General features: G+C 40.8%; 1 protein-coding gene across 2 annotated transcripts in view; it reads left to right on the top strand.

Annotated features, from left to right (window-relative positions):
- LOC114663466 (beta-Ala-His dipeptidase-like) overlaps positions 1–16677 on the top strand; it is a 43126-nt gene extending 26449 nt beyond the window's left edge. For both annotated transcript variants that reach the window (XM_028817214.2, XM_028817216.2), the window contains exons 7-12: positions 139–223; positions 1343–1503; positions 2915–3079; positions 5878–6019; positions 12958–13105; positions 16477–16677. In XM_028817214.2, coding sequence (XP_028673047.1) covers positions 139–223; positions 1343–1503; positions 2915–3079; positions 5878–6019; positions 12958–13105; positions 16477–16543 — 768 coding nt within the window. In that variant the 3' untranslated portion in view covers positions 16544–16677. The remainder of the gene's footprint in view (positions 1–138; positions 224–1342; positions 1504–2914; positions 3080–5877; positions 6020–12957; positions 13106–16476) is intronic.
- Positions 16678–25543: the final 8866 nt, after the last annotated feature.

Here is a 25543-nt window from a genome sequence, read left to right as displayed (position 1 = left end):
AGATCAAATTAGTTTATGGTAGCTGAGTATCTGACTCCTTAGCAATTCTGTAATAAGTTCTAATTGTAAAAGGTTTTACTGAAATCAAAAAAAATTATGATAAGACAAGCTATTTTACATTTGACTCTTTGTGTTCAGGTATCAGGTGGCAAACAAGCTCTCCACTCTGGGGCACATGGTGGCAGTCTATTTGAGCCAATGGCTGACCTGATAGCTTTACTGGGTAAGGTTATAACTTTCATTTTAAATGTATATGTCGTTTTTTCACAATGTATACATCACCAGCATACATGGGATTTCTCAATTTTTTTATTTTTAATAAATTTGCAAAAACCTCAAGTATAACTTTTTTCATGTTGTCATTATGGGGTGTTGTGTGCAGAATTCTGAGGAAAAAATTGAATTTAATCCATTTTGGAATAAGGCTGTAACATAACAAAATGTGGAAAAAGTGATGCGCTGTGAATACTTTCCGGATGCACTGTATAATCAGAAGGCGATTTTGAAAAAAAAAATAATAGAGAAGGCCTGATGTTGAGAGATGGAGAGAGAGAAGAAGAGAAAGGTGAAAGGGTGCATGTTGGCAGTTTGGACGTGGAAAAGTGGGGAAAGCAACGTCTCATAATACATTTGGCAAAAACAAAAATGCATTGCCAGGACCAAAGAGATTCCACAGTTTTGTGTTTTGCTATTTTTGTACTTTATGCTTATCATCTCTTAAATGAGGGCGGCACAGTGGGTAGTGCTGCTGCCTCACTGTTAGGAGACCTGGGTTCGCTTCCCGGGTCCTCCCTGCGTGGAGTTTGTATGTTCTCCCCGTGTCTGCGTGGGTTTCCTCCCACAGTCCAAAGACATGCAGGTTAGGTGCATTGGTGATCCTAAATTGTCCCTAGTGTGTGTGTGTGTGTGTGTGCCCTGCGGTGGGCTGGCCCCCTGCCCGGGGTTTGTTTCCTGTCTTGCACCCTGTGTTGGCTGGGATTGGCTCTGGCAGACCCCCATGACCCTGTAGTTAGGATATAGCGGGTTGTAAAATGGATGGATGGATCTCTTAAATGACATTTGGTTTAAAGAACTGCTTTTTTTTTGATAACTTCAGGCTTTTCATTGTATTATTGCATTTTGGTGAAGGGTCTGTGTAATGCAATCCCATTCCATGAGCTTTCATAAAAGAGTACATGAATGAGCCAAATGAGTGCTGACGTTGTGTAATATGGACTATGTGGATGCATGTGACCCAACATGGCAAAAAATGAAATGCATAATGGCACCCAGCACCTGTCTCTTTTGGCTTTTACTACTCCTCCAATCAGTACATTTAAATAGTACCTGTTTGTCATTTCAGACAGCCTAGTGGATGCTAAAGGTCAGATTTTGGTCCCAGGGATTTACGATGATGTTGCGCCACTAACTGAAGAGGAGAGGAAGTTGTATGAAAACATTCAGTTTGATCTCGAAGAATATAAAAATAACATAGGAGTGACACGTTTGATCTATGATAAAAAGGTATGACCCTTAAAATCACAGCCTTGGATATGCCAGTCTTGGCTGCCTGGGTAATTCACATGACAAGCCTGGGCTCCTGCCTTTCCAAAAAGATTATGCAGGTATGTTTAGTATTTCAATATGATGTTTAAAATTTTAAATGCTATATGAAAACAAAAATAAAAATTAATTGGCTTATGTTCTCCGCAAATAGCATTGGTACTTTTAAACTACAAAACAACCCAAAGCATCATGTGCTTTTATCCAAAGCAATTTACACAACACAGTATAACCGTTTGTGTGTTTCATCTAATGAAGCATTTGTAAATTAAGTGTCTTGATTACGGTAACATATGGAGGCAGTGGTGGGGTCGGAGCCAGAAGTGTTTCAGGTTTATAGTCTCACAACATCATGTGGCACATTTTAATTCAGTGTGAACACGTCTTTTCAATTTATTCCATACACAATACAAACAATGGAGTTGTGTGCAGCTAACATACACCATCTGTACAAACATTTTTTTTTGCAAAACATAAAGAAGAAATGATATTACTCAAGAAGCTAGCTTTTCCTCAACAAATCTTTCCTTTGCATAAAACAAAGTGCAAATACTTCCTGAGCAAAAGGTTTGCTCTTTAATAGAAGGCTGCGTCGTGATGTCACATGCATGCACACATATAGGTCATGTTTTGTCATAACAATACTTTATAAAATGATTGCATACTGTGTGATAAATACAAATAGCTAAAGAAATTGATTGAAAAAGTGAAATAAAACTAAAATGATTAAAAAAAACAAAAAAACAAAACTTTTTTTTAATGAATCACAGTATAGAATGCTGTCTTGGTCAAAGTCCAGGCAGAGTGGTGGCTCTGAGGCTAAGAATCTGCGCTGGTATCCAGAAGGCTGCCGGTTCAAATCCCCGTCACTGCCAAAAGAGATCCTACTCTGCTGGGCCCTTGAGCAAGACCCTTAACCTGTAATGGCTCCAGGGGTGCTGTACAATGGCTGACCCTGCGCTCTGACCCCAAGGGGTATGCGAAAACTAACAAATTCCTAATACAAGAAATTGTATAAGGCGAAATAAAGAACAAAAAAAAAAAACTGTAATTCCTGTCACTCTCCTCTTCCTCACTAGCTGCAGTTTATTTTGTATAACCTGCGGTGGGCTAGTGCCCTGCCCGGGGTTTGTTTCCTGCCTTGCGCCCTGTGTTGGCTGGGATTGGCTCCAGCAGATCCCCGTGACCCTGTAGTTAGGATATAGCGGGTTGGATAATGGATGGATGGATTTTGTATAACTGTCTTTGCCACTTACTACCTTAGTTGTTTTTACAACTTCAAAAATAATTGAAACTAAAATATCATGCAATGCAACATGCAAGGAAAAGTACATTTTCATGGATTGTGGACCTATGTTCTTCTTGCCTTTAGGAAGATGTTCTTATGCACTACTGGCGTTACCCATCTTTGTCAATCCATGGAATTCAGGGGGCTTATGCTGACCCCGGATCAAAAACAGTTATTCCTAACAAAGTCATTGGGAAATTTTCTATGCGTCAAGTTCCAAACATGGACCCTGTAGTTGTGGAGAAGCAGGTAGTATTTTATATTTTTAAACTACTTTCATTCATTGCTGCCTGTAAAAGGTGCTACATTTATTTTGAGGGCTAATAACAACATTTATCATCATAGTCCAGACTGAAGCCTCGAGTCAGTGTCAACACTGGCATCAGTGGACCTTAGCTGTCCTGGGTGCGTCATATGTTGATGGGCAGCCTAAGCTCTTTATGTATGTATGTATGTATGTATGTCTGCGTCTATCTATCTATCTATCTATCTATCTATCTATCTATCTATCTATCTATCTATCTATCTATCTATCTATCTATCTATCTATCTATCTATCTATCTATCTATCTATCTATCTATCTATCTATCTATCTATCTATCTATCTGTCTATTGTCACACACGTGCGATTAGGAGGCGGTCAAATAGCCTAAGAAAACTATCGCGAGATATGAGTTGGTCACGTGGTACTTACCTAGATCTCTTCTTTCCACAGAAAGCCAGAAGAAAAATAATTGCCTCCACTTCTGGGTATAAAAATGACCGCAACAACGTCACTTCCGGCCATTTTCAATGACACCACTTCCGGCTCATCCAGATCACATCACTTCCGGGTCACCTCGATGATGTTACTTCCGGTTCCTGTTCCTAACGCCAACCATTTCCTGTTCCCATAATCCTTTTTGTATAAATCCACCATTTTCACAAAGTACAGACTGTCAAATGTTCTTGTAATTTAAAAGACTTTGATCACTTTTTTCATATATTGTCTTAGGGCAATATACGGGGATGGTCACCAAACCTTTTTCTTGGTTCTAGCGTTGTTTTTTCAAGGGTTAAAAGCCCACACTATCTATCTATCTATCTATCTATCTATCTATCTATCTATCTATCTATCTATCTATCTATCTATCTATCTATCTATCTATCTATCTATCTATCTATCTATCTATCTAAAAAGATGGTCTTGAGATTCCTCAGTTGTGTGAAAGGCTCTTTATCACACCGATTTTTTTGACTTCATCTATGCTTCAGTGATGGTGGGTGACCTTGTGTAATGACTTGCTTTTTAATGGCGCTGGGTGGCATCATTACACAATCTTGAATCTTTCTTATTTAAAGTACCTGGCGTTAACATCTTTTTACAGTGTCTGAAAATGGTAACCTAACTTTCTGTAAGACTCTGGAATATAATCCGCTAAATCAGACATTCCAGTTAGTGATACATTATGAACACATGATTTAAAGGTATCTGCAAAAAAATATTTAAGTTTATGAAGATAAGAAATCTTAGCTTTATTTGCCTCAATGGCATTGGCGCTTGTATGAAGGCAAATGTTCTTTAAAAGTTATACATCATGCAACTTGTAGCCACCGAAGCGTAAGGCGAGATCAAGCACGGGTAAAACGCGTGTTAAAAGAAATCTCTCAGTCCAAAAGTTCGTTTTAAAATTATTTAGTGAAAGTTAAAAGCAAATAATCCACACCAGAATAAAAGAAAAAATAGTTACACACATAGAATAAAAGGCAAAAAAAAGGAAAAATGTATCTTCTCTAAACGTTGCTTTTCTTGAGAAACTTTAGTTATTTCTGTACTTAAAAGTTCTTCACTTCTTCTTCTTTACTTAAAAATTCTTAGCTTCTTCTTCTGTACACTATAAGCGTATGGTCCTGCACGTAAATGTTTTACGAGTTACTTTACACACTCAAAAGGCCCGTTGGCACATAGGCACATGCATAGGCATGGTTTAAAACCTTATGCCTTCTACACCTTACACATGGCAAGGCTGGTCACTAGCTGAAGAATAAGGTTTACTCAAAGCTGTTAGAAATGGCAAGAATATACCAATTCAATTCTACTTTTGGGGGTTATAGGAAGCTCCCATAGATTATGCATTGTCATCTAGTAAAATATTTATGAATCTTATGTAACTAGGAAAATAGCTCTTACACAACTAAATCAATTATCAAAGGAATAACAAGACACCTGAAATAACTAGTTATCAACATTCATTGACTAAACTAATACTGAATCTAGCAGGATGTGTGTTGTTTTAATATTGCAGCCATACTAGAACCAATGTGTCCCTCCACCAATAACCACAGTAGAAATATAAAAAACAAGAAAATATGTTACTGAAGAAAGGGTAGTTTTAATTTGCTTTTAAATGCGTTTTTCATTCTTATAGCTACAGACAAGTGAAGGAAGCCCATAGGACAGTCCAATTGTTTTACAATTTTTCACTTGGGCCCATGTATGATTATATGTCCATCTTTGGGGTCATTTTCCTAGACACAGGGAGAAGTGGGCATCTTCAGTCTGTGCAGGGCATAGCGTAATAAGACTTTGACAGTTACTTCTGTCTTTATGGGAGTCCTTGTTTTAAAAAAGTAACTAATGAAGCAAGAACACACTTTCTACTGACTGATTTCCAATACTTGTAATACACTCACCAAACTTCTACTTGGAATTTACTTTCATCTACCAGTTTTGCACCTGTTAGGCCTAACAACCCTAACTTCTTTATCCTTCTGTTATCCACTAATAAATGTAGAACACTGCAGTTGCTTGTGGGCTCAATTAGTATTAGACAGAGACCAAATGTTGTTTAGGAAGGCCCAGACAGGCTGTAGATTTCTATTGTTTCCTTGTTGTTTGTACCTTTTCTCCTCAGCACCCTGCATTCGTCTTTTATGATCACTTATGTGGTAATAAAAGCTTTTCTTTTATATACTGTGGCTTCCTTGACATTTATTTGCATTCTAACGCAAGAGTGCCTCTATATTTACTAAGGATTTGTTTTGAAGCTCTCTTTTTCCACTGTAGGTTACAGAATATCTTCATGAGATTTTTGCAAAAAGAAATAGCAGCAACACCCTTAAAATCTTGATGCCTATTGCAGCAAAGCCATGGGTGGCAAATGTCAATGATCCCCAATATGTGGCGGCCAGGAGAGCAATAAAGACAGGTACAATTCATATTTATATGCTGCCATATTTTCATATGTTTAGAATATCCAGGCTTGGCTTATTAATGAAATCAGGAGTTACCAGCAGATACAGTAATCCCTCGCTATATCGCGCTTCGCCTTTCGCGGCTTCACTCTATTGCGGATTTTATATGTAAGCATATTTAAATATATATTGCGGATTTTTTGCTGGTTTGCGGATTTCTGCGGACAATGGGTCTTTTAATTTCTGGTACATGCTTCCTCAGTTGGTTTGCCCAGTTGATTTCATACAAGGGACGCTATTGGCAGATGGCTGAGAAGCTACCCAGCTTACTTTTCTCTCTCTCTTGCGCTGACTTTCTCTGATCCTGACGTAGGGGGATTGAGCAGGGGGGCTGTTCGCACACCTAGACGATACGGACGCTCGTCTAAAAATGCTGAAAGATTATCTTCACGTTGCTATCTTTTGTGCAGCTGCTTCCTGAAACGACATGCTGCACGGTGCTTTGCATACTTAAAAGCTCGAAGGGCACGTATTGATTTTTGATTGAAAAACAAACTCTGTCTCTCTATATATCTCTCTCTCTCTCTCTCTCTTTGTCTGCTCCTGACAGAGGGGGTGTGAGCTGCCGCCTTCAACAGCTTTGTGCCGCAGTGCTTCGCATACTTAAAAACCAAACAGCCCTATTGATTTGTTTGCTTTTTTCTCTATCTCTGTGACAGTCACTGCTCCTGACATGCACTCCTTTGAAGAGGAAGATATGTTTGCATTCTTTTAATTGTGAGACGGAACTGTCATCTCTGTCTTGTCATGGAGCACAGTTTAAACTTTTGAAAAAGAGACAAATGTTTGTTTGCAGTGTTTGAATAACGTTCCTGTCTCTCTACAACCTCCTGTGTTTCTGCGCAAATCTGTGACCCAAGCATGACAATATAAAAATAACCATATAAACGTATGTTTCTACTTCGCAGATTTTCTTATTTCGCGGGTGGCTCTGGAACGCAACCCCCGCGATGGAGGAGGGATTACTTTATTACCATAACCATTGCAAATGGTTCTGCTGTTCGTTCTTCAAAACAATTGCTTTTTTATAACTATATAAAGAATGGGTGTAAACGTCCTAGTGTGCTGCATTGGTCACACATTTTCAATGCTTTCAAACTTCAGCTTATCAGCTAATTCAAGTCTGGCTGCTTTACTTATTTAGGTTTTCTGTTTGGCTCTGTTTTCATTCAGCCTACCTAGCAGTGCAAAATTCAATGATGGGTGTGTGTCTGTCTGAAATGGCTGGATGGGAAAACACCAAACTCGAAACTTAAGCCTGTTATGAAATGACGATATACTGATTCGTTTTTGAGTCAAATTGTGCAAGAGAAAGAGGCGCTGTAGAGCAGGAGTGGGAAAAGTCATTCCTGGAGGGCCGCAGTGGCTGCAGGTTTTGTTCCAACCCAATCCATATCCATATTACTAAACGAGAATGGTAAACTGGATATGGACGCAGGGACCTGCCCGTGGACGCAAAAGACATAGTGCGCAAGTGCCACACAAAGCCCCCCCCCCCCAGAGTGAAACGGGAGAGACTACGCACGTGCACAGGCGCCACACAAACCCCCCCCCCCCCAGAGCAAAACGGGAGAGACTACGAACCGTCAGAGTAGGAAACAAAGTAAAACGTCATAAAGAGGTTAAAGAACAGGGACAAACACATGGAGATCAGGTTACAGAACAAAGCCCCCCTCCCCAGAGTAAAACGAGAGAGACTACGAACCGTCTGACATGCCGCAAGCAGGATAAAGCGAGGTCAGAAATAAAACACAGAGTAGGAAACAAAGTAAAACTTTATAAAGGGATTCAAGAACAGGGACAAACACATGGAGAGCGGGTTACAGATGATGAAAACTGGAATGCAACAGCTTCAAAAAAACCTAGGCATGAAACACATGCACACTGAGATACAGAATATAAAGGCAGAAACAACGACAGTTAAACGCGTGGACAGATCTAATGAATGTGGACGCCTACAACGCGCGTCTCAAACTGCGTAGGCAAAGCAGGCACGGATTCAACACGACACAGCTCGAGTGACCGAGATACAAACACGCGCCTTCCTGGATATAATTAATGAACGCAGGCGCCTACAACGTGCGTCTGAAATGCCGCAGACCAGGCAGGCACTGCTCCAAAAAGAAACAGCTCGACTAAACGAGATACGAAGTGAAACGGGAAACACTACAGAGTCTGCAGTACTCCACAATGCACCGCATAATAGTTCGGAAACAGCTTCGTAGTAACAGTGGGGAGACCCAGAGTGACACGGTCGAACGCTCCGTATTAAACATACGTCATCCTCACACGTCCAAACTATACACCATAGGTGAATCACATTACAGTGATGCATTATTAACAGTACGATAAACATCACAGTATCGCAAACAAATGAAAATTATTACTCGAAAAAGGGAAAATATATTCACCACGGACCAGGTGTCATTGAAACAAAAGCAGAATAAAGTGAGATCACAAATGAAAGACAGAGTAGAAAGCAAAGTAAAACGTCATAAACAGGTTAAACTAGGGGGCCAAATACATGGACAGCAGGTTACAGATAATGAAGACCGGAATTCAAACACTTCAAAAACAAAAGCTCAACTGACCGAGATACAAACTGAAACGGGAAACACTACGGCGTCCGCGGTAGTCCACAATGCACTGCATAATAGTACGGATGGAGCTCCGTATTAACAGTGGGGAGCCCCAGAGTGACACAGGCGAACGCTCTGTATTAAACGTGCGTCATCCTCACACGTGGCTGCCCAGCGGGCACGGGTTCAAAACGCCGGGGGTAGGCGAGCGAAGCGAGCAGGGGGCGGAGCCCCCTTGTTGTTTAATAACAAGCACTTATTGCTCTAGAAACACTTCTGCTTCATTTTAGTTATCTCGCTCGTTAAGATTTTGAACCCTTATTGCTTATTTAAATCTTAAACAGCTGCATTCTCAGTTTTTAATTGCTCCTTATTAGCAATAAGATGCAAATGACAAAAGAAACCAGCAGTTATCCATTTTGCTTGTTACCCTTTACACCTGTGTGTATTTATCGTGCACTGTTTGGTTTAATTAAATACTTGGAAGGAAAGAGAAGAGAAAAAAGTGAAGGATTGAGAATTACCCATCCGTTTTACACTTCAAAGTATTTGGATGATATCCTTAGAATAGAAAACAAAATCTAGGATATGAGAATGACTTGACATAGCAGAGTTAAAGCACTAACAAGCCATGAAATGTAATTATTGGCAAGGATTGTTTTCTAATTAAGCAACTGGGTTGGAACAAAAACCCGCGGCCATTGTGGCCCTCCAGGAATGACTTTGTCCACCCCTGCTCTAGGGCATGGGTGTCGAACTCCGGTCCTGGTTTTCAACTCTAGCCATCCTCTTCATTAGTAACCAGTTTTTCCTGCTAATTAACTTCTTTTGCCTTTGTTTTAATTAACTTGACTCAGGCCCTTTAGTTGTCTCTTTTTCATTAATTAGCAGCCAAACAATAATGAGACACAAAACATGACCAGCTCACCTGTGCCCATCACACAATATCTGAAAATAAAGAAAAGTGAAGGTCTCAGGTCACCAAAACATTTTGACGGTGTTCTCAGAAAAAACTGAAAAATTAACAGTTTTGGAAATGTCTGCTGTGCCAGAATGAGAGCAGCAACAAGCCATCGAATTAAATAACAAGTTTAATTAACAGTGAGAATGGGCTTCTCATCAAGAGACTGGTTGGAGTGAAGTTGGTTGGAGTTTGAAAGCCCAATTTAACTGGTCATCTGTTGGCTCATTTCACATTTCATTTTTATTTGGCTGCCATTTAATGAAGAAAAGAATCAACTCAGAGGACTGAACACCCACAATTACAGCAGCCCAGGTAAGCAGAGAGCTGAGGAGACTTTGTGCCAGCAAAGCAGTGGGTCCAGATGGAGTATCACCACGACTGCTGAAGGTCTGTGCGTTGGAGCTGGGGAGTCCTCTACAGCGCATCTTCAACCTGAACCTGGAACAGGGGAGAGTCCCGAGGCTTTGGAAAACATCTTGCATCACCCCAGTCCCAAAGGTATCACGTCCTGGTGAGCTGATGACTTTTGGCCTGTCGCTCTGACGTCACATGTGATGAAGACCATGTAGCGGCTATTGCTTCACCAACTGAGGCCACAGGTCCGCCACACCCTCGACCCTCTGCAGTTCGCATACCAGGAGAAGGTGGGAGCGGAGGATGCCATCATCTATATGCTACACCGATCCCTCTCCCACTTGGACAGAGGCAGTGGTGCTGTAAGAATTACGTTTTTGGACTTCTCTAGCGCCTTCAACACCATCCAACCTCTGCTCCTTAGGGACAAACTGACAGAGATGGGAGTAGATTCATACCTGGTGGCATGGATCGTGGACTATCTTACAGACAGACCTCAGTATGTGCAGGTCTGACATTGTGGTCAGCAGCACAGGAGCGCCGCAGGAGACTGTACTTTCTCCGTTCCTGTTCAGCCTATATACATCGGACTTCCAATACCAATGCCAATTCCTGCCACATGCAAAAGTTCGCTGACGACACTGCTATCGTGGGCTGCATCAGGAGTGGGCAGGAGGAGGAGTATAGGGACCTAATCAAGGACTTTGTTAAATGGTGCGACTCAAACCACCTATAACTGAACACCAGCAAAACCAAGGAGCTGGTGGTGGATTTTAGGAGGCCCCTCATGGACCCCGTGATCATCAGAGGTGACTGTGTGCAGAGGGTGCAGACCTATAAATACCTGGGAGTGCAGCTGGATGATAAATTGGACTGGACTACCAATACTGATGCTCTGTGCAAGAGAGGGCAGAGCCGACTATACTTCCTTAGAAGGCTGGTGTCCTTCAACATCTGCAATAAGATGCTGCAGATGTTCTATCAGACGGTTGTGGCGAGCGCCCTCTTCTACGCGGTGGTGTGCTGGGGACCTAATCAAGGACTTTGTTAAATGGTGCGACTCAAACCACCTATAACTGAACACCAACAAAACCAAGGAGCTGGTGGTGGATTTTAGGAGGCCCCTCATGGACCCCGTGATCATCAGAGGTGACTGTGTGCAGAGGGTGCAGACCTATAAATACCTGGGAGTGCAGCTGGATGATAAATTGGACTGGACTACCAATACTGATGCTCTGTGCAAGAGAGGGCAGAGCCGACTATACTTCCTTAGAAGGCTGGTGTCCTTCAACATCTGCAATAAGATGCTGCAGATGTTCTATCAGACGGTTGTGGCGAGCGCCCTCTTCTACGCGGTGGTGTGCTGGGGAGGCAGCATAAAGAAGAAGGACGCCTCACGCCTGGACAAACTGGTGAGGAAGGCAGGCTCTATTGTAGGCACGGAGCTGGACAGTTTGACATCTGTGGCAGAGCGACGGGCGCTGAGCAGACTCCTGTCAATCATGGAGAATCCACTGCATCCACTGAACAGGATCATCTCCAGACAGAGGAGCAGCTTCAGCGACAGACTGTTGCCACTGTCCTGCTCCACTGACAGACTGAGGAGATGGTTCCTGCCCCACACTATACGACTCTTCAGTTCCACCTGGGGGGGTAAACGTTAACACAATACAATGTTATTGACTGTTATACATGCATTGCACTCTCCACCTTGCACTTTTTAACTTGCACTGTGTTTTTATCACTCTTTAACTCTTTCGAGGCTGATGTCGACATATAATGACGTACAGTAGTATCTTCATGCAGCTGCCGGTCACTAAACGAAAGCATTCAGCTCAACAATCAACTAGGGACCGATCAGCTGATGCTGGTACATCACTTTCATTTTTGATCTCCAGATCACTTGTATCAAAATCGGAGTGCAGTACGTCTGAGTCCAATTCAGTAATAATACGCAAAACATTGTCTATGGAGTATTTTGCTTTGCGCTTTCGCTATGCTCTCTTATCAGCCCTGGCGGCCGGCGCCTTGATGAAAACAACTGAAAAAATATTCAGCCCTCAAAGAGTTAATTAATATTGTTTTTATCAGTATGCTGCTGCTGGAGTATGTGAATTTCCCCTTGGGGATTAGTAAAGTATCTACTGTATCTATCTATATGAATCTTTAAAAACAAGGTGATTAAAATGAAGAGAAAAAGGAGTTCATTAGTAGTGAAAACTGGTCACTGATAAGGAAAAGGGTTAGAATGAAAACCTGCAGCTACTGTGGCCCTCCAGGCCCGGAGTTCGACACCCCTACTCTAGAGGAACCCTCAAATACCATAATTCTGCAATTAATTATGAATTCTTCTCGTCAAGTGCTATCATAATGACCTATTTTATGATCAGAAAGAGCATTAGAGCAGTAAATAATTACTGAAATGTTATAGAACAGTTTGAGTAACTTGGTTCCTAGGGCACAAAGCCTAGTGATGCTCACGACCGAATTTTTAAATATGACTCACTGTTACAAAAATATGTAATAAACAAAATTGTGATAGTAAACTCGTTGACAAACTGAGTAAAACATTTAAAGATGCTCCACCTTAAGTCTACATTTTTTACTCTTTTTTTTATTGAGTGTAGCAGTTCAAAACTTCAAGAGTATCTTTGTCTTTTGCCGGCAGGTAGTCTTTTTAACCTTTCCCATTGGCTATGGGTTGACAGATGGCTATCCAAAGACCCTTCCACTTGTTGCAAAAAACTGCAAACTTCCAGCTGCAACATTTTCTGGATAAATCTCTTCCTACTCCTTTATCTGTGGTTTACTCCCATCATGTCTTTATCTTCCATAGCTTTACTTTGGTTTAACTAATATGTTTATTTCTACACCAAGCTAAATATACAGTATATGCCTACTGAATATATAGAGAAATGAAATGCTAATGGAGTTTAACAAAATATTTGTGCAATCCTTACACAATTCTGTCATTTTTCACTCCTTCCAATAACAGTATTTGGTGTAGAGCCTGACATGATCAGAGAGGGATCCACCATTCCGATTGCTTGGAATTTCCAAGATGTTACAAAGAAAAGTGTCATGATGCTGCCAATCTGTGGGGCAGATGATGGGGAGCATTCGGAAAAAGAGAAAATCAGCAGGTAAGCAAACCTGGAAAATTAAACACAAGTAGACACTAAAGTAGTGATATAATTGGCAGGGAGAAGTCTCAAAATCCCAAATTTAAGTGACATGTGAAGGGAATGCCTGATCACTGAGTTTATTCTTGTGATAGGTACTTTATTCTGATTGGCCACTAAGTTCAGGCTACTTGCTCCTCCCATTGTTTTATCTGACAGTAATATTATTATATATGTAGACAATGTTGATTCAAGAAGGTGAGTGGTGCAACAGTTAGTTGTTTATTAGACATTTATAATGTCAATTAACATGACTATAAACATTTAAGTGGTTTTGAAGATGGCATTATAGTGGCCATCAAATGCAAGTAGTTGCAGCTCTTCTTTTGATATTCATGCATGGTAGTGTCATGGTGAACTGAGATTGGTTCACTATCAAAGAACATTCAGCTAATGGCGGTTGTGTGGTCAGGAACAGACTTATGACAAGATGGCAATGGAGGCTGACATGACTTGTTCCAGTCATGTGACAGCTGAGTACAACTGAAATACCAAAAAATCAGAATGTCCAGCTTTTGTAGATCTTGTAACAGATGGAGTGTGTGACGACTCCACACTCTTTGACTCTAGTCCTGATGACTCTTGTCCTGTCAGTGGATAAAATTACAGGAAAGGAACCTGGTAGGCTCTGGAGTTAACAAGAAAGAAAACTGCTAGCAAAGGCCAGGAGATGAGTGACATACTGGGACTGTGAAAAGAGTCGATTAAACAAAGAGGCAAAAGATCATAACCATGAGTCAGAAAGACAAGCAAAGTTAGGAAATGAAGTTGAAAAATGATCCTAACCCTGAAGAATTCTTACAAGCTCCTTTTAGTTTCCTCTGTACTTAGAAAGTATGAGTCAAAGAAAGGAGTGAAAAGTTATGTAGGGAATACAAAACCTGGACGCTGATACTGCTGTCCCACCATGTTTTATAGTGATGCCATCAGAGGTCACATAACAAGTCACATGACTGGCAACTGTGCATGACAATGGTAAACATTATGATGTGAATTAAGGAGAAACAAAGTAATATAATATATAACCGTATCCAAGAGCAATGTTTTATAAAAATAAAATCAAGATCGTACACAGTAAGATACAAAGGCATAAAGTGATACTTTAGGATATTATGATGTGATTATGACTGTGACAAAGAAAAAACAAATGTAATTGCAATGAGCTAAGGAAAATTGGAAACACAGTGCTGCACCTCATTAATCATGCTGAAGTCTGAGAAGAGTATGCTGAAAACCAAGAGCGTTTGGATCCATTCTGCAAATTGGCAACAGTGTAGGTATTCTGTGGATGTGTTTTTCTAGCACAAATTGTGTCAAATGAAAGCAGCAGAGCAGCATATCTTTGCCAACTATCCATCTACTAATGAGGTATTTTGGGGATAATGCCACATGCCACAAGATTAGGAAAATCCCAGAACACATAAGTGAATGCAGCCAAATGCCATGGCCTTCCCTGTCACTTCATTAAAGTTCAGCCCGGCAAAATGAAACTATATATATGACTACTATACTTAATTTGTGTTAAATGTAGGACACATTGGAGTTTCTGTGTACCAGCATCGCTGTCTCTGCAATGTTGACCCTTTGTGTAGCCCACACACATCCAAATGTGGGATGTACTAATAGCAGATATGTGACGAGCCGGCTCATGGGTTGGTTCACTTTGCAAAGTGGCCAAGTTTTGTATTCTTGTATTATAGCTGCACGTGCAACAACAACAACAATATTTATTTATATAGCACATATTCATACAAATGATGTAGCTCAAAGTGCTTTACAGGATGAAAAAAGACAAAATATAAAAATAAAATTAGACAATACTAATTCACATAGAATAACAGTAAGGGTAGCGATGCTGCCTTGCAGTTAGGAGACCCGGGTTCGCTTCCCGGGTCCTCCCTGCATGGAGTTTGCATGTTCTCCCTGTGTCTGCGTGGGTTACCTCCGGGTTCTCTGGTTTCCTCTCACAGTCCAAAGACATGCAGGTTAGGTGCATTGGTGATCCTAAATTGTCCCTAGTGTGTGTGATTGGTGTGTGTGTGTGTGCGCGCACGCCCTGCGGTAGGCTGGCGCCCTGCCTGGGGTTTGTTTCCTGCCTTGCACCCTGTGTTGGCTGGGATTGGCTCCAGCAGACCCCCGTGACCCTGTAGTTAGGATATAGCGGGTTGGATAATGAATGGATGGATAACAGTAAGGTCCAATGGCCAGGGAAGACAGAAAACACAAAAAAAATCTCCAGACGGCTGGAGAAAAATAAAAACAAAATCTGCAGGGGTTCCAAGGCCACAAGACCACCCAGCCCCCTCTAGGCATTCTACCTAACATCAATGACCTCAATCAGTCCTCATGGTTTTCAGGCTTCACATGGATGAATTTGATGATGATGGTCATGTGGACCTCTGGCCTTCAATCCATCAATGTAGGGACAGCATGGTGCTTTGATCAGGTGGTGGTGGCACAGATTGTAACAACAGAAAAGCGGAAAAAGACCAGCAGAGAAATTAGTGGTTAGTACAGATCACAGAGTCACCATGACTGATAATGATAATTAAATGCATATACAGAATATCAGGGTTAAACTAAAATGAAGCTACAAGAAAGCCATGAGTAAATAATGAGTTTTTAGCAGTGTTTTAAAGTGCTCCACTGTATTAGCCTGGCGGATTTCTATCGGTAAGCTATTCCAGATTTTAGGTGCCTAACAGCAGCAGGCCGCCTCACCAATTCTTTTAAGGTTAGCTCTTGGAATTCTAAGCAGACCCTCATTTGAAGATCTAAGGTTACGATTTGGAGTGTAAGGTGAGAGGCATTCTGAAATATAGGATGGAGCGAGATGATTGAAGGCTTTGTAAACCATGAGCAGTATTTTAAACTCAATTCTAAATGACACACGTAACCAGTGTAATGACACTAAGACTGGTGTGATGTGCTCGGATTTTCTTTTCCTAGTTAAGATTCTGCCAGCTGCATTCTGCACAAGCTGCAATTGATTGACGTCTTTTTTACGTGGTCCTGAGAGGAGTGCGTTACAGTAATCTAGCCGACTGAAAACGAAAAAGTGTGATCTAATTTCTCACCATCTTGCAAAGTTATAAGAGATCTAACTTTTGCTATATTTCTTAAGGGAAAAATGCTATCCTAGTAATCTGATTAATATGTGATTTAAAATTTAGGTCAGAGTCAATAATTACCCCTAAATTCTTTACCTAATGAACCTGTTTAAAACCAAAGAGACTACTAAAAAAAGTTTTTTAGAAATCTTTAGTCATAGCTTTTTAAAGCAAATAAACCAGTGCAATAATTCTTATTCTTGTATGATGTCTTTGTTTTAGGTCCAACTACATTGAAGGAACAAAGCTGTTTGCAGCCTTCTTTTATGAACTTGCTCAGCTTCGCTGAAAGCTTGGTAACCCTTCAAACATACACATGGGCAATTATTGTTATTAATATGCATTTTGTAATCTGATTTAAAAACTTAAAAATTTGTCTTATTCAAAGTTGTACAGAAAATAAAACCAAAGTTTTCATTTATAGCACTTTTTTCCATTTATTCAAAATTTTGATTCACCAGGGGCCTCATGTATAAACGGTGCGTACGCACAGAAATGTTGCGTACGAACCTTTCCACGCTCAAATCGCGATGTATAAAACCTAAACTTGGCGTAAAGCCACGCACATTTCCACGGTAACTCATTCCTTGGCGTACGCAATTTATCCGCCCGGTTTTGCAGACTGGCGGCACCCAGCGTCAAAGCAGTGCTACTGTTCCTGTGTGGTTACCCTTTCTTAGATCCACATCCACGGCGGCGGCTTTATCAAATACACTGAAATTAACCGCATATCGTTCATAAATTTAATGCATCTGATTGTAATTAACCTGTAACAATATAATGGTCCACAGAATGGTCAAACTACTGTTCCTGTGTGCTCATCCTTTCTTTCTTAGCTCCACATTCCTGACGCGGCTTTATAAATACACTGAAATTAACTGCATATTGTTTATTAGTGTAATACATCTGATTGTAATTAACCTGCTTCAATATAATGGGCCAGGGAATAGCCATAGTATTCCAAATACCAGAACTGCTTTAGCGTTGTTACGCTCACTGCATCTTGTTCTTCTTTTTGCTGTTCCCGTTAAGGGTTGCCACTGCGGATCATTTTTTTCCATATTACTCTCACTGCACCACTCGGAGTATTTATATCACTGTATCTGAGTGTGAATCACAGCAGCAGATGATCGGAAAGAGAATTATCGGTATACAGTTTCAAGTACACACTACCTCAACCACGGCAAAAAGCGTCAAACCCTTTCCTGTACGGACCTCGCGTTTCAGAAACAGTTTCATCCCAAGAACTATAAACGCACTCAATCACCTCACTGTAAACTTGCACTACAGTTATAATATTGCACAACCTGCGCTACTTTATAAAGCGCGTATGATGACAATATCATTTTTAAGATGAAATGCAGCAAAATATGTTGCTTATAGTATACAGATAAAACTTTAACTTCATTTAAATAATCTGTATTGCTAATAATTAAACATGTGAGGACACGGTGCCGCAGCGCTAGCTAGTTCACGGATAGCTCCTGCCTTGCGCTGTATTCTTGCTGGTGCTGACGCGACACTGGAAGGATAGACGAATAGAATAATTAAACATGTACTACGAAGATATTTCAATGTTCCTTAAAAGTTTTGAAGAATCGGCGTTCTAAGCTTACAAATGGCTTCACGTCTATTACAGAGCTGATTGTGTGGCGATTGGAGAAAGAAAAGTATGGACAGGAATTGGAGGTTAGTACGTTTGAAAGAGACAGTACTTCTGTAATAAATTATTTCATCGAAGGTCACACATGGTGCAGCAAGCCTCTTGCGTGAGCTATGAACAATCACTGCGCCACCGTGTTCCCATGTTTAATAACATGCTTTCATTCCTATCATCATGAAAATGATATCACGTATACATCTCAGTATTTTAATTATTCAGAGAGCTGTAATATCTCGAATGTAATGCATTCTGTGTCCTGTCGGAGAAAGAGAAAGAACGGAAGCACGTAGTGATTCACACACATAGAGCACATAGAAGATCAAACACAGAAAAAAGCATTTAACATGCTACTTGAGAAACTACGGTAGTAAAATAAACGAATTTAAGAAATTTCGAGATTAAAGTTGACATTTCGTGCTTTTTTCCCACTGTGTGCCTATTTTTTTGTTTGTACCCTAATACGCTTTCATATGACACTCAGACGGTGGGCTACAACTCGCCTTTTCACAGCGACTTTGATATGTGATTTCTTTTTTATTTCGGGCACTGTGCGACTTTGTGAATTTGATCTTTCGAGTTTTTCCGACACACTGTCACTCGATCAGCTTTCTTTTGTTGATTATACCACTGTTTAAACCAACAAATAGTACGTTTTTCCTTTGCCTCCACTTGGTATTCGCTGAAATTCTTATATTTTCCCCGTGCTTTTCCCATTGTCTTTTCTCAGAAGGCTATTTATATTGATTTGCATATTCAAAGAGGCGTAATTCTGGGAGGAGTTGGGGCGGGACAGAAGGTGCGTGCACGTGCGTTACTTTTCCCGCAAATCGGGATTTATGTAGTGGAAGAACGTGAAAGTATGCGTGCGCACAGATTCCTGCATCTGGATTTTTCTGTGCGTACGCACAATCCCGCTTTTGTGCTTACGCCATGTTATAGTGTGAGTTCTACGCACGGCGTTATACATGAGGCCCCAGGGGAGAAAGGGGTATAACACTGGCAGTACCTCACCAAAGAGCATGCACAGATCTTTTAACAAAAAAATGTTGTTTTAAGTAGGAAAAATAGAAACCCGTGTTTGTTAAGTACTTTTGTGAATTATCTACATGTGCAATAGGAAGTACACAGCCCCTCTATTGAATATTCAGTGTTAGCTTCTGTTTAGGCAAATATTTGAATGAAAGTTTCCAAATTCTCTCTGGTGTTGTTTTTTCATTTTCTAGATGATTCAAATTAAAGGTTTTTATGACTTTAGATAGTGTAGTGTAGTGGTTAAGACTTTGGACTTTGAGCCCTGAGGTTATGAGTTCAAATCCGTTACTGACACTGTGTAATCATAAAAAGGTCCTTTCACCTGCCTGTGCTGCAATTGGAAAAACAAAAGTCAGGTCAGGTCAGGTTGGGGAGCATGCACTGGTATAGTGTGTTGCTGCACCCAAAACACGATGAAACAGTTCCAGATCCTGGTTGGCAACCCCCCAGGCAGACACACGGTACAGTCCAACCCTCTGGAAATGACCCTCCATCTGCTGCAGCCAGGTGTTATGTGGGCATCCCCTTGGCCTAGTCTAGCCTCTCGGATCCTCAATAATGTCACATCACCCTTGGGGGAATCACGTCACATGGCCGTATTGCTGTAACTGATGCTGCCCCTCAATGCAGTTAATGTGCCTCATTTGGGACTCCGTGAGCAACCACTCATTCGACACAAAGTCAAACCAGCAGGACCCAAGGATTCTCCGAAGAGACACAGTACCAAAGGAGTTCAGTCTTCATCTCAGGTCACTGGATAGCATCCATGTCTTGCAACCATATAAGTAAGACAGGAAGCACCAAGACTCTAAAGACTTTTTCATAGATATTGGGAGTGCCACACACCCCTTATCAGTGACCTCATGACCTCCCATGCTCTCCCAATCCATCTACTAACTTCATAGGAAGAGTCACCGAAGACAAACAAAACTAATGTAACCAATTCTGTCTAAAATGCTGTTAAGCTTCCTTGCATAAAGGCATCACTCAAATAATATGTAATATTAATGAACACTTATAGTAATTAAGCAAAGTGCAAAACCTGGGCCGATGCAAGGATGTGGTGACCTCAAATACTTCAACAGACACACTCCCTCATTCAGTCCTGGACACTCTCATCCACTCATTTATATCACACCTGATAATTTTGTATATTTTCCTCTTTTACTCCTGATGGCAAAACAGATTCCCAACACACATTCATCAAATGCTGGGACAGGCGTGCGCACACAGACCGCTGGTACAGCTAATCGATTCTCCTGCTGCTTGAGGTAACATAAGTTAACCGTAAAAATAAAGAAAAAAAAGGCAAAAGCCACTTATCTAGAAATGAATGTAAAAAGAAAGGAACTATGCAAGCATTGCCCTGTAAACTTGTGTAAGCAAAACTGTAGGCACTATTACGTTACACTACACTCAAGGCTTCATTATCTGCACATTACGAAAATTCAGTATTTCTCTGACACTATAAAGCTTTGTGCCCTGAGGTGGGCTGGTGCCCTGCCCGGGGACTTGTTCCTGCCTTGCGCCCTGTGCTGGCTGGGATTGGCTCCAGCAGACCCCCGTGACCCTGTAGTTAGGATATAGCGGGTTGGACAATGACTGACTATAAAGCTTCAGACCTGCTCTCTGCCATAATCCAAAGCTGCTAAATATTTTACCTTGAGACTTAAACACATATTTTAACTCACCATTGACCACATGTTTCAAAAGTGTTATGTTTCATAAAGTTGATGTACAATTACCCATAAACACACCATAACTGAGTACTAACAACAGGACATCAATCAATGCCATTACATATCTTGAATTGGATTCTGCTGTGTATGAAAGCTATTGAGCCACCACAAGTCTATTTGGGCTACATACTTACCTACATGACATTGTAAAGTGCTGTTAAAGAGCTTGAATTTAATTTACTGTACAAATATGTGTAATTACATTCTATCATCATTGCTATTTTTGAATATGACTTGTTTAAGAAATATTTAATAAACAAAAAAGTTTCAACTGACTCTTTGCTGATGTAACTAAATTTTTTTTAAATGCTCCAACTTTCAAAATAGTTTTATTTAAGTCCTGAACACACCTGAATATCATGCCATTCCTACATTTTATGATTGGTTTATATACTGTATATTGGTTATTCCTGGAATTTGCCTGTTGTTTGTCTGTTAATGATACATATTTTCTGAGATTTTTCAAGTGAGAAACAGGACAATGGCACAGTGGTAGCACTGCTGCCTCGCAGTAAGGAGACCGGGGTTTGCATCCCGGGTTCTCCCTCCATTGACTTTGCATGCTCTATCCATGTCTGCAAATTGGGGTGTGTGTGTGTGTGTGTGTGTGTTTGTTCACCCTGCAATGGACTGGCAACCTTGTCCAGAGTTTGTTCCAGTCTTGCCCCCTAATGCTGACATGGATATTTTCCGGTACCCCCCATGTCCTGGGTTAGAAAATGACATGACATTTTTGAAGTGTGAAAGACAGATGTTTGGAAGTGAGGTAGCTTTACTCACTAATTATGTCACTGGAGAGAGGTGAAGTGTTATACAGGGTGTCCCAAAAAGAATATCGGAGTTTCAAAGAGCTATATTTATTGAATTATACAAGCATATACAAAAACTGTTATATTCATGTGTTTCCCACATTGTCTATAAATGTTCTATGTGCCCCCCATGAGTAACTGTAACAATATTGAGGCGGTATTCAAATTCCTGCCAAACTCTCTCTAACATATCGGGATTGACGCTCTGAATGGCAGCCATTATCTTCAACTTCATTTCGTCCAAAGTTGTAGACATTGGTGGTTGGAACACTAATCCTTTGACATATCCCCAAAGGAAAAAGTCACATGGGGTGATATCTGGGGATCTTGGAGGCCAATGGTGGAGTGACAAATCTTGATTCCCAGATCTTCCTATCCAACGTTGGGGATAGGTCTCATTTAGGAAATGCCTCACTGGAAGAGACCAGTGAGGTGGTGTCCCATCCTGTTGAAAAATGAAATCAGCTGGTTCTTGATCTTCCAATTGAGGAAACAGCCAATGCTGCAGCATTTGCAGGTACACAGCCCCTGTTACTGTGGTTCCTTCAAAATAGTAAGGACCGTAAACTTTCGACTTGGAAATCGGGCAAAAAACGTTAGTCTTGGGGGAGTCTTGTTCATGTTCGATAACTGCATGAGGATTTTCTTCACCCCAAATTCGTACATTATGACGATTTACCTTCCCACTAATGTGAAACGTGGCCTCATCACTGAAGATAATCAAGGAACAAAAATCTTCATTGGTCTCCGATGATTAGCACACAGACTTTCACGGTACTCTGTACATTTGACAGTAATGACCCTATAAACGTTTACCTTTTTTTGTCAGTTGTTGCATGCAGAAGATGCTTAAGAATTCACATACTGAGTCTTCTGAATAAGTGGCCACCTAATGAAGTTTTGTGACTTTTTGCTATTCATTTCTCCAACTTTTTTAGATCAAGGTAAACAATGAGTATGTTCCTGAAATACTGCAGGAAAAATATATACTATCCTTTTAATTCCTTTAATCTAAGAAAAAAAATGTGTTTAATATTAAGGAATTTGTAATTAATGTACTTGCTATTTTGAGAATAAAATAATAGTATTTTTAAAATTTTGTTCAAAGAGTAGGCAGGGCCAGTGCCACCATTAAGCTGAATTGAACATTTGTCTAGTGCACAGATCATCTTGGGGGGGTCCGGCCACACGGGTTTGCTACCGAACAGTGGGTTGGTGCACTAATAAGCTTGGCCTAGGGCGCAAAATAACCGAGTACCAGCACTGAGAGTAGGTGAGGTGTTTTATTTAATATAATTGGTGAGTGACATTTCTCTAGAGTTCTTCACTCTTTTTTCTGCCATCAATGAGTGCTTTGGGCAGGCTTACAAACATACAGTTTCCTTGTAAACTAAAGGTTAGATACACTTTATTAAACTTCACAAAGACAATACATGTCGACTTGCTGAACCTATGTCAATCTTCTTGGCTTCTGTAATCAACTTGAGTTGTTTTTTTTCATTAGGCGTACCTTTGTGTTTCATTATTGATACGGTACAGTATGTGTCATTTTTTAATAAGTCAAGGCTGGTCTAATACTAAAGGAGGTTATCTAAAGGTTCAGAGTCTTTGCTCAATGGGACTGTAAAGCTAGAATCTTTCGGAGTCCTGAGATATTTCATCAACAGAGAGATAAGATAGTAGTTTTATTAATTGAGGCAATATTATATACCCATAGTGTTTAAGTGATGGCAACCCAGTTTGTGCTGTTAATTGATTCTAAAATATGTGACGAATGTGTCTGGTGGACTTTGTATTAGATTTCACAAGGTGAAGAATAAATTACACACTTCAGAGCATTAAACTGAACAGCCATGTATGCAACCATACATTATATTTAATATATAAAGCTGAATGTGTGTTTGGCCAGTATGCAGACTCACACTGTTGAACCTGTCTTGGCCAAATATTGCACAGAATCTCCGTTTGTACAAGGGGAAAACTAAAGACTATGTTTCAGTCCCAAATATTTCCCTTTGAGGAACTGCAGTTTATTAGGGAGGTGCCCCTAGGGGGCATTCTTTGGACTTGGCACAGGTATACAAATTTGTTCCCAGTGGTGGGTTTGTTCTGTGAAATGATGGTTTGGGGCCAAAATGTTTCCCCTAAGGAATTTATTTAGTGGCTACACCTGCTATTTATTCCACTCTGGGCAGCATATGGTGCCCCTGCTAGTGATAAAATTTGTGTATTGAAGAATCAAGTTCATGTGTTTGTTATATTATTTGCAATTTACTTTTTAATAACATAAATTTAATAAATCAATAATTAGTATTGTGGCGTAGTGGGTAGTGCTGCTGCCTCACTTCCCGGGTCCTCCCTGTGTGGAGTTTGAGCACCACAGGGGACTGTACTTTCTCTGGTCCTGTTCAGCCTATATACATCGGACTTCCAATACAACTCGGAGTCCTGCCATGTGCAAAAGTTCGCTGATGACACTGCTATCGTGGGCTGCATCAGGAATGGGCTGGAGGAGGAGTATAGGGACCTAATCAATGACTTTGTTAAATGGTGCGACTCAAACCACCTACACCTGAACACCAGCAAAACCAAAGAGCTGGTGGTGGATTTTAGGAGGCCCAGACCCCTCATAGACCCAGTGATCATCAGAGGTGACTGTGTGCAGATGGTGCAGACCTATAAATATCTGGGAGTGCAGCTGGATGATAAATTAGACTGGACTGCCAATACTGATGCGCTGTGCAAGAAAGGACAGAGCCGGTTATACTACCTTAGAAGGCTGGCATCCATTTGACATCTGCAATAAGATGCTGCAGATGTTCTATCAGAGAGTTGTGGCGAGCGCCCTCTTCTACGCAGTGGTGTGCTGGGGAGGCAGCATTAAGAGGAAAGACGCCTCACGTCTGGACAAACTGGTGAGGAAGGCAGGCTCTATTGTTGGCATGGAGCTGGACAGTTTAACATCTGTGGCAGAGCGAAGGGCGCTCAGCGGGCTCCTATCAATTATGGAGAATCCGCTGCATCCACTTAATAGTATCATCTCCAGACAGAAGAGCAGCTTCAGCGACAGACTGCTGTCACTGTCCTGCTCCACTGACAGACTGAGGAGATCGTTCCTCCCCCAAACTATGCGACTCTTTAATTCCACCCAGGGGTGTAAACGTTAACATTTAACATTATACATAGTTATTGTCTGTTTTTCACCTGCATTATTATCATTCTTTAATTTAATATTATTTATTGTATCAGTATGCTGCTGCTGAAAAATGTGAATTTCCCATTGGGATTAATAAAGTATCTATCTATCTATCTATCTATCTATCTATCTATCTATCTATCTATCTATCTATCTATCTATCTATCTATCTATCTATCTATCTATCTATCTATCTATCTATCTATCTATCTATCTATCTATCTATCTATCCCCGTTGTCTGCATGGGTTTCCTCCGGGTTCTCCGGTTTCCTCCCACAGTCCAAAGACATGCAGGTTTGGTGCATTGCCGATTCTAAATTGTCCCTAATGCGTGCTTGGTGGGTGTGTGTGTCCTGCGGTGGGCTGGTGCCTTGCCCGGGGTTTGTTTCCTGCCTTGCACTCTGTGTTGGCTGGGATTGGCTCCAGCAGACCCCCCGTGACCCTGTAGTTAGGCTATAGCGGGTTGGATAATGGATGGATGGATAATTAGTATTGTCACATTTAACACCACTGGCTTTTGAGTGAAAGCACTTAGAGAAATTTCGATTGCTCAGTTTACTTAATGCAGGATGCCTTCTGAAGAAACCCAATCAAATTATTACAGAAGCTGGACTGCGGAAGCAAACATCTTACTGAACTGATGTATTGTTCCCAAGGAAAGAGGTTTTTTATTTTCCTTTTGAAAAATAAAAAATTAGCAAAATTTCTTCGCAGAAAACAGAAATCAAAACATATCAGTTGTCACTTCCAGTATTTAAAACAGGTTTGTGAAACTCAACTACTGACATATTGTGAGACATTTTCCTTTACCAAAAACACCTTAACACTGTGTGAAGCCTTGAAACTATA

The sequence above is a fragment of the Erpetoichthys calabaricus genome, chromosome 13 (genome assembly GCF_900747795.2).
Source record: "Erpetoichthys calabaricus chromosome 13, fErpCal1.3, whole genome shotgun sequence".
NCBI classification, from domain to species: Eukaryota; Metazoa; Chordata; class Cladistia; order Polypteriformes; family Polypteridae; genus Erpetoichthys; species Erpetoichthys calabaricus.
This window is presented reverse-complemented; position numbering and strand designations above follow the sequence as displayed.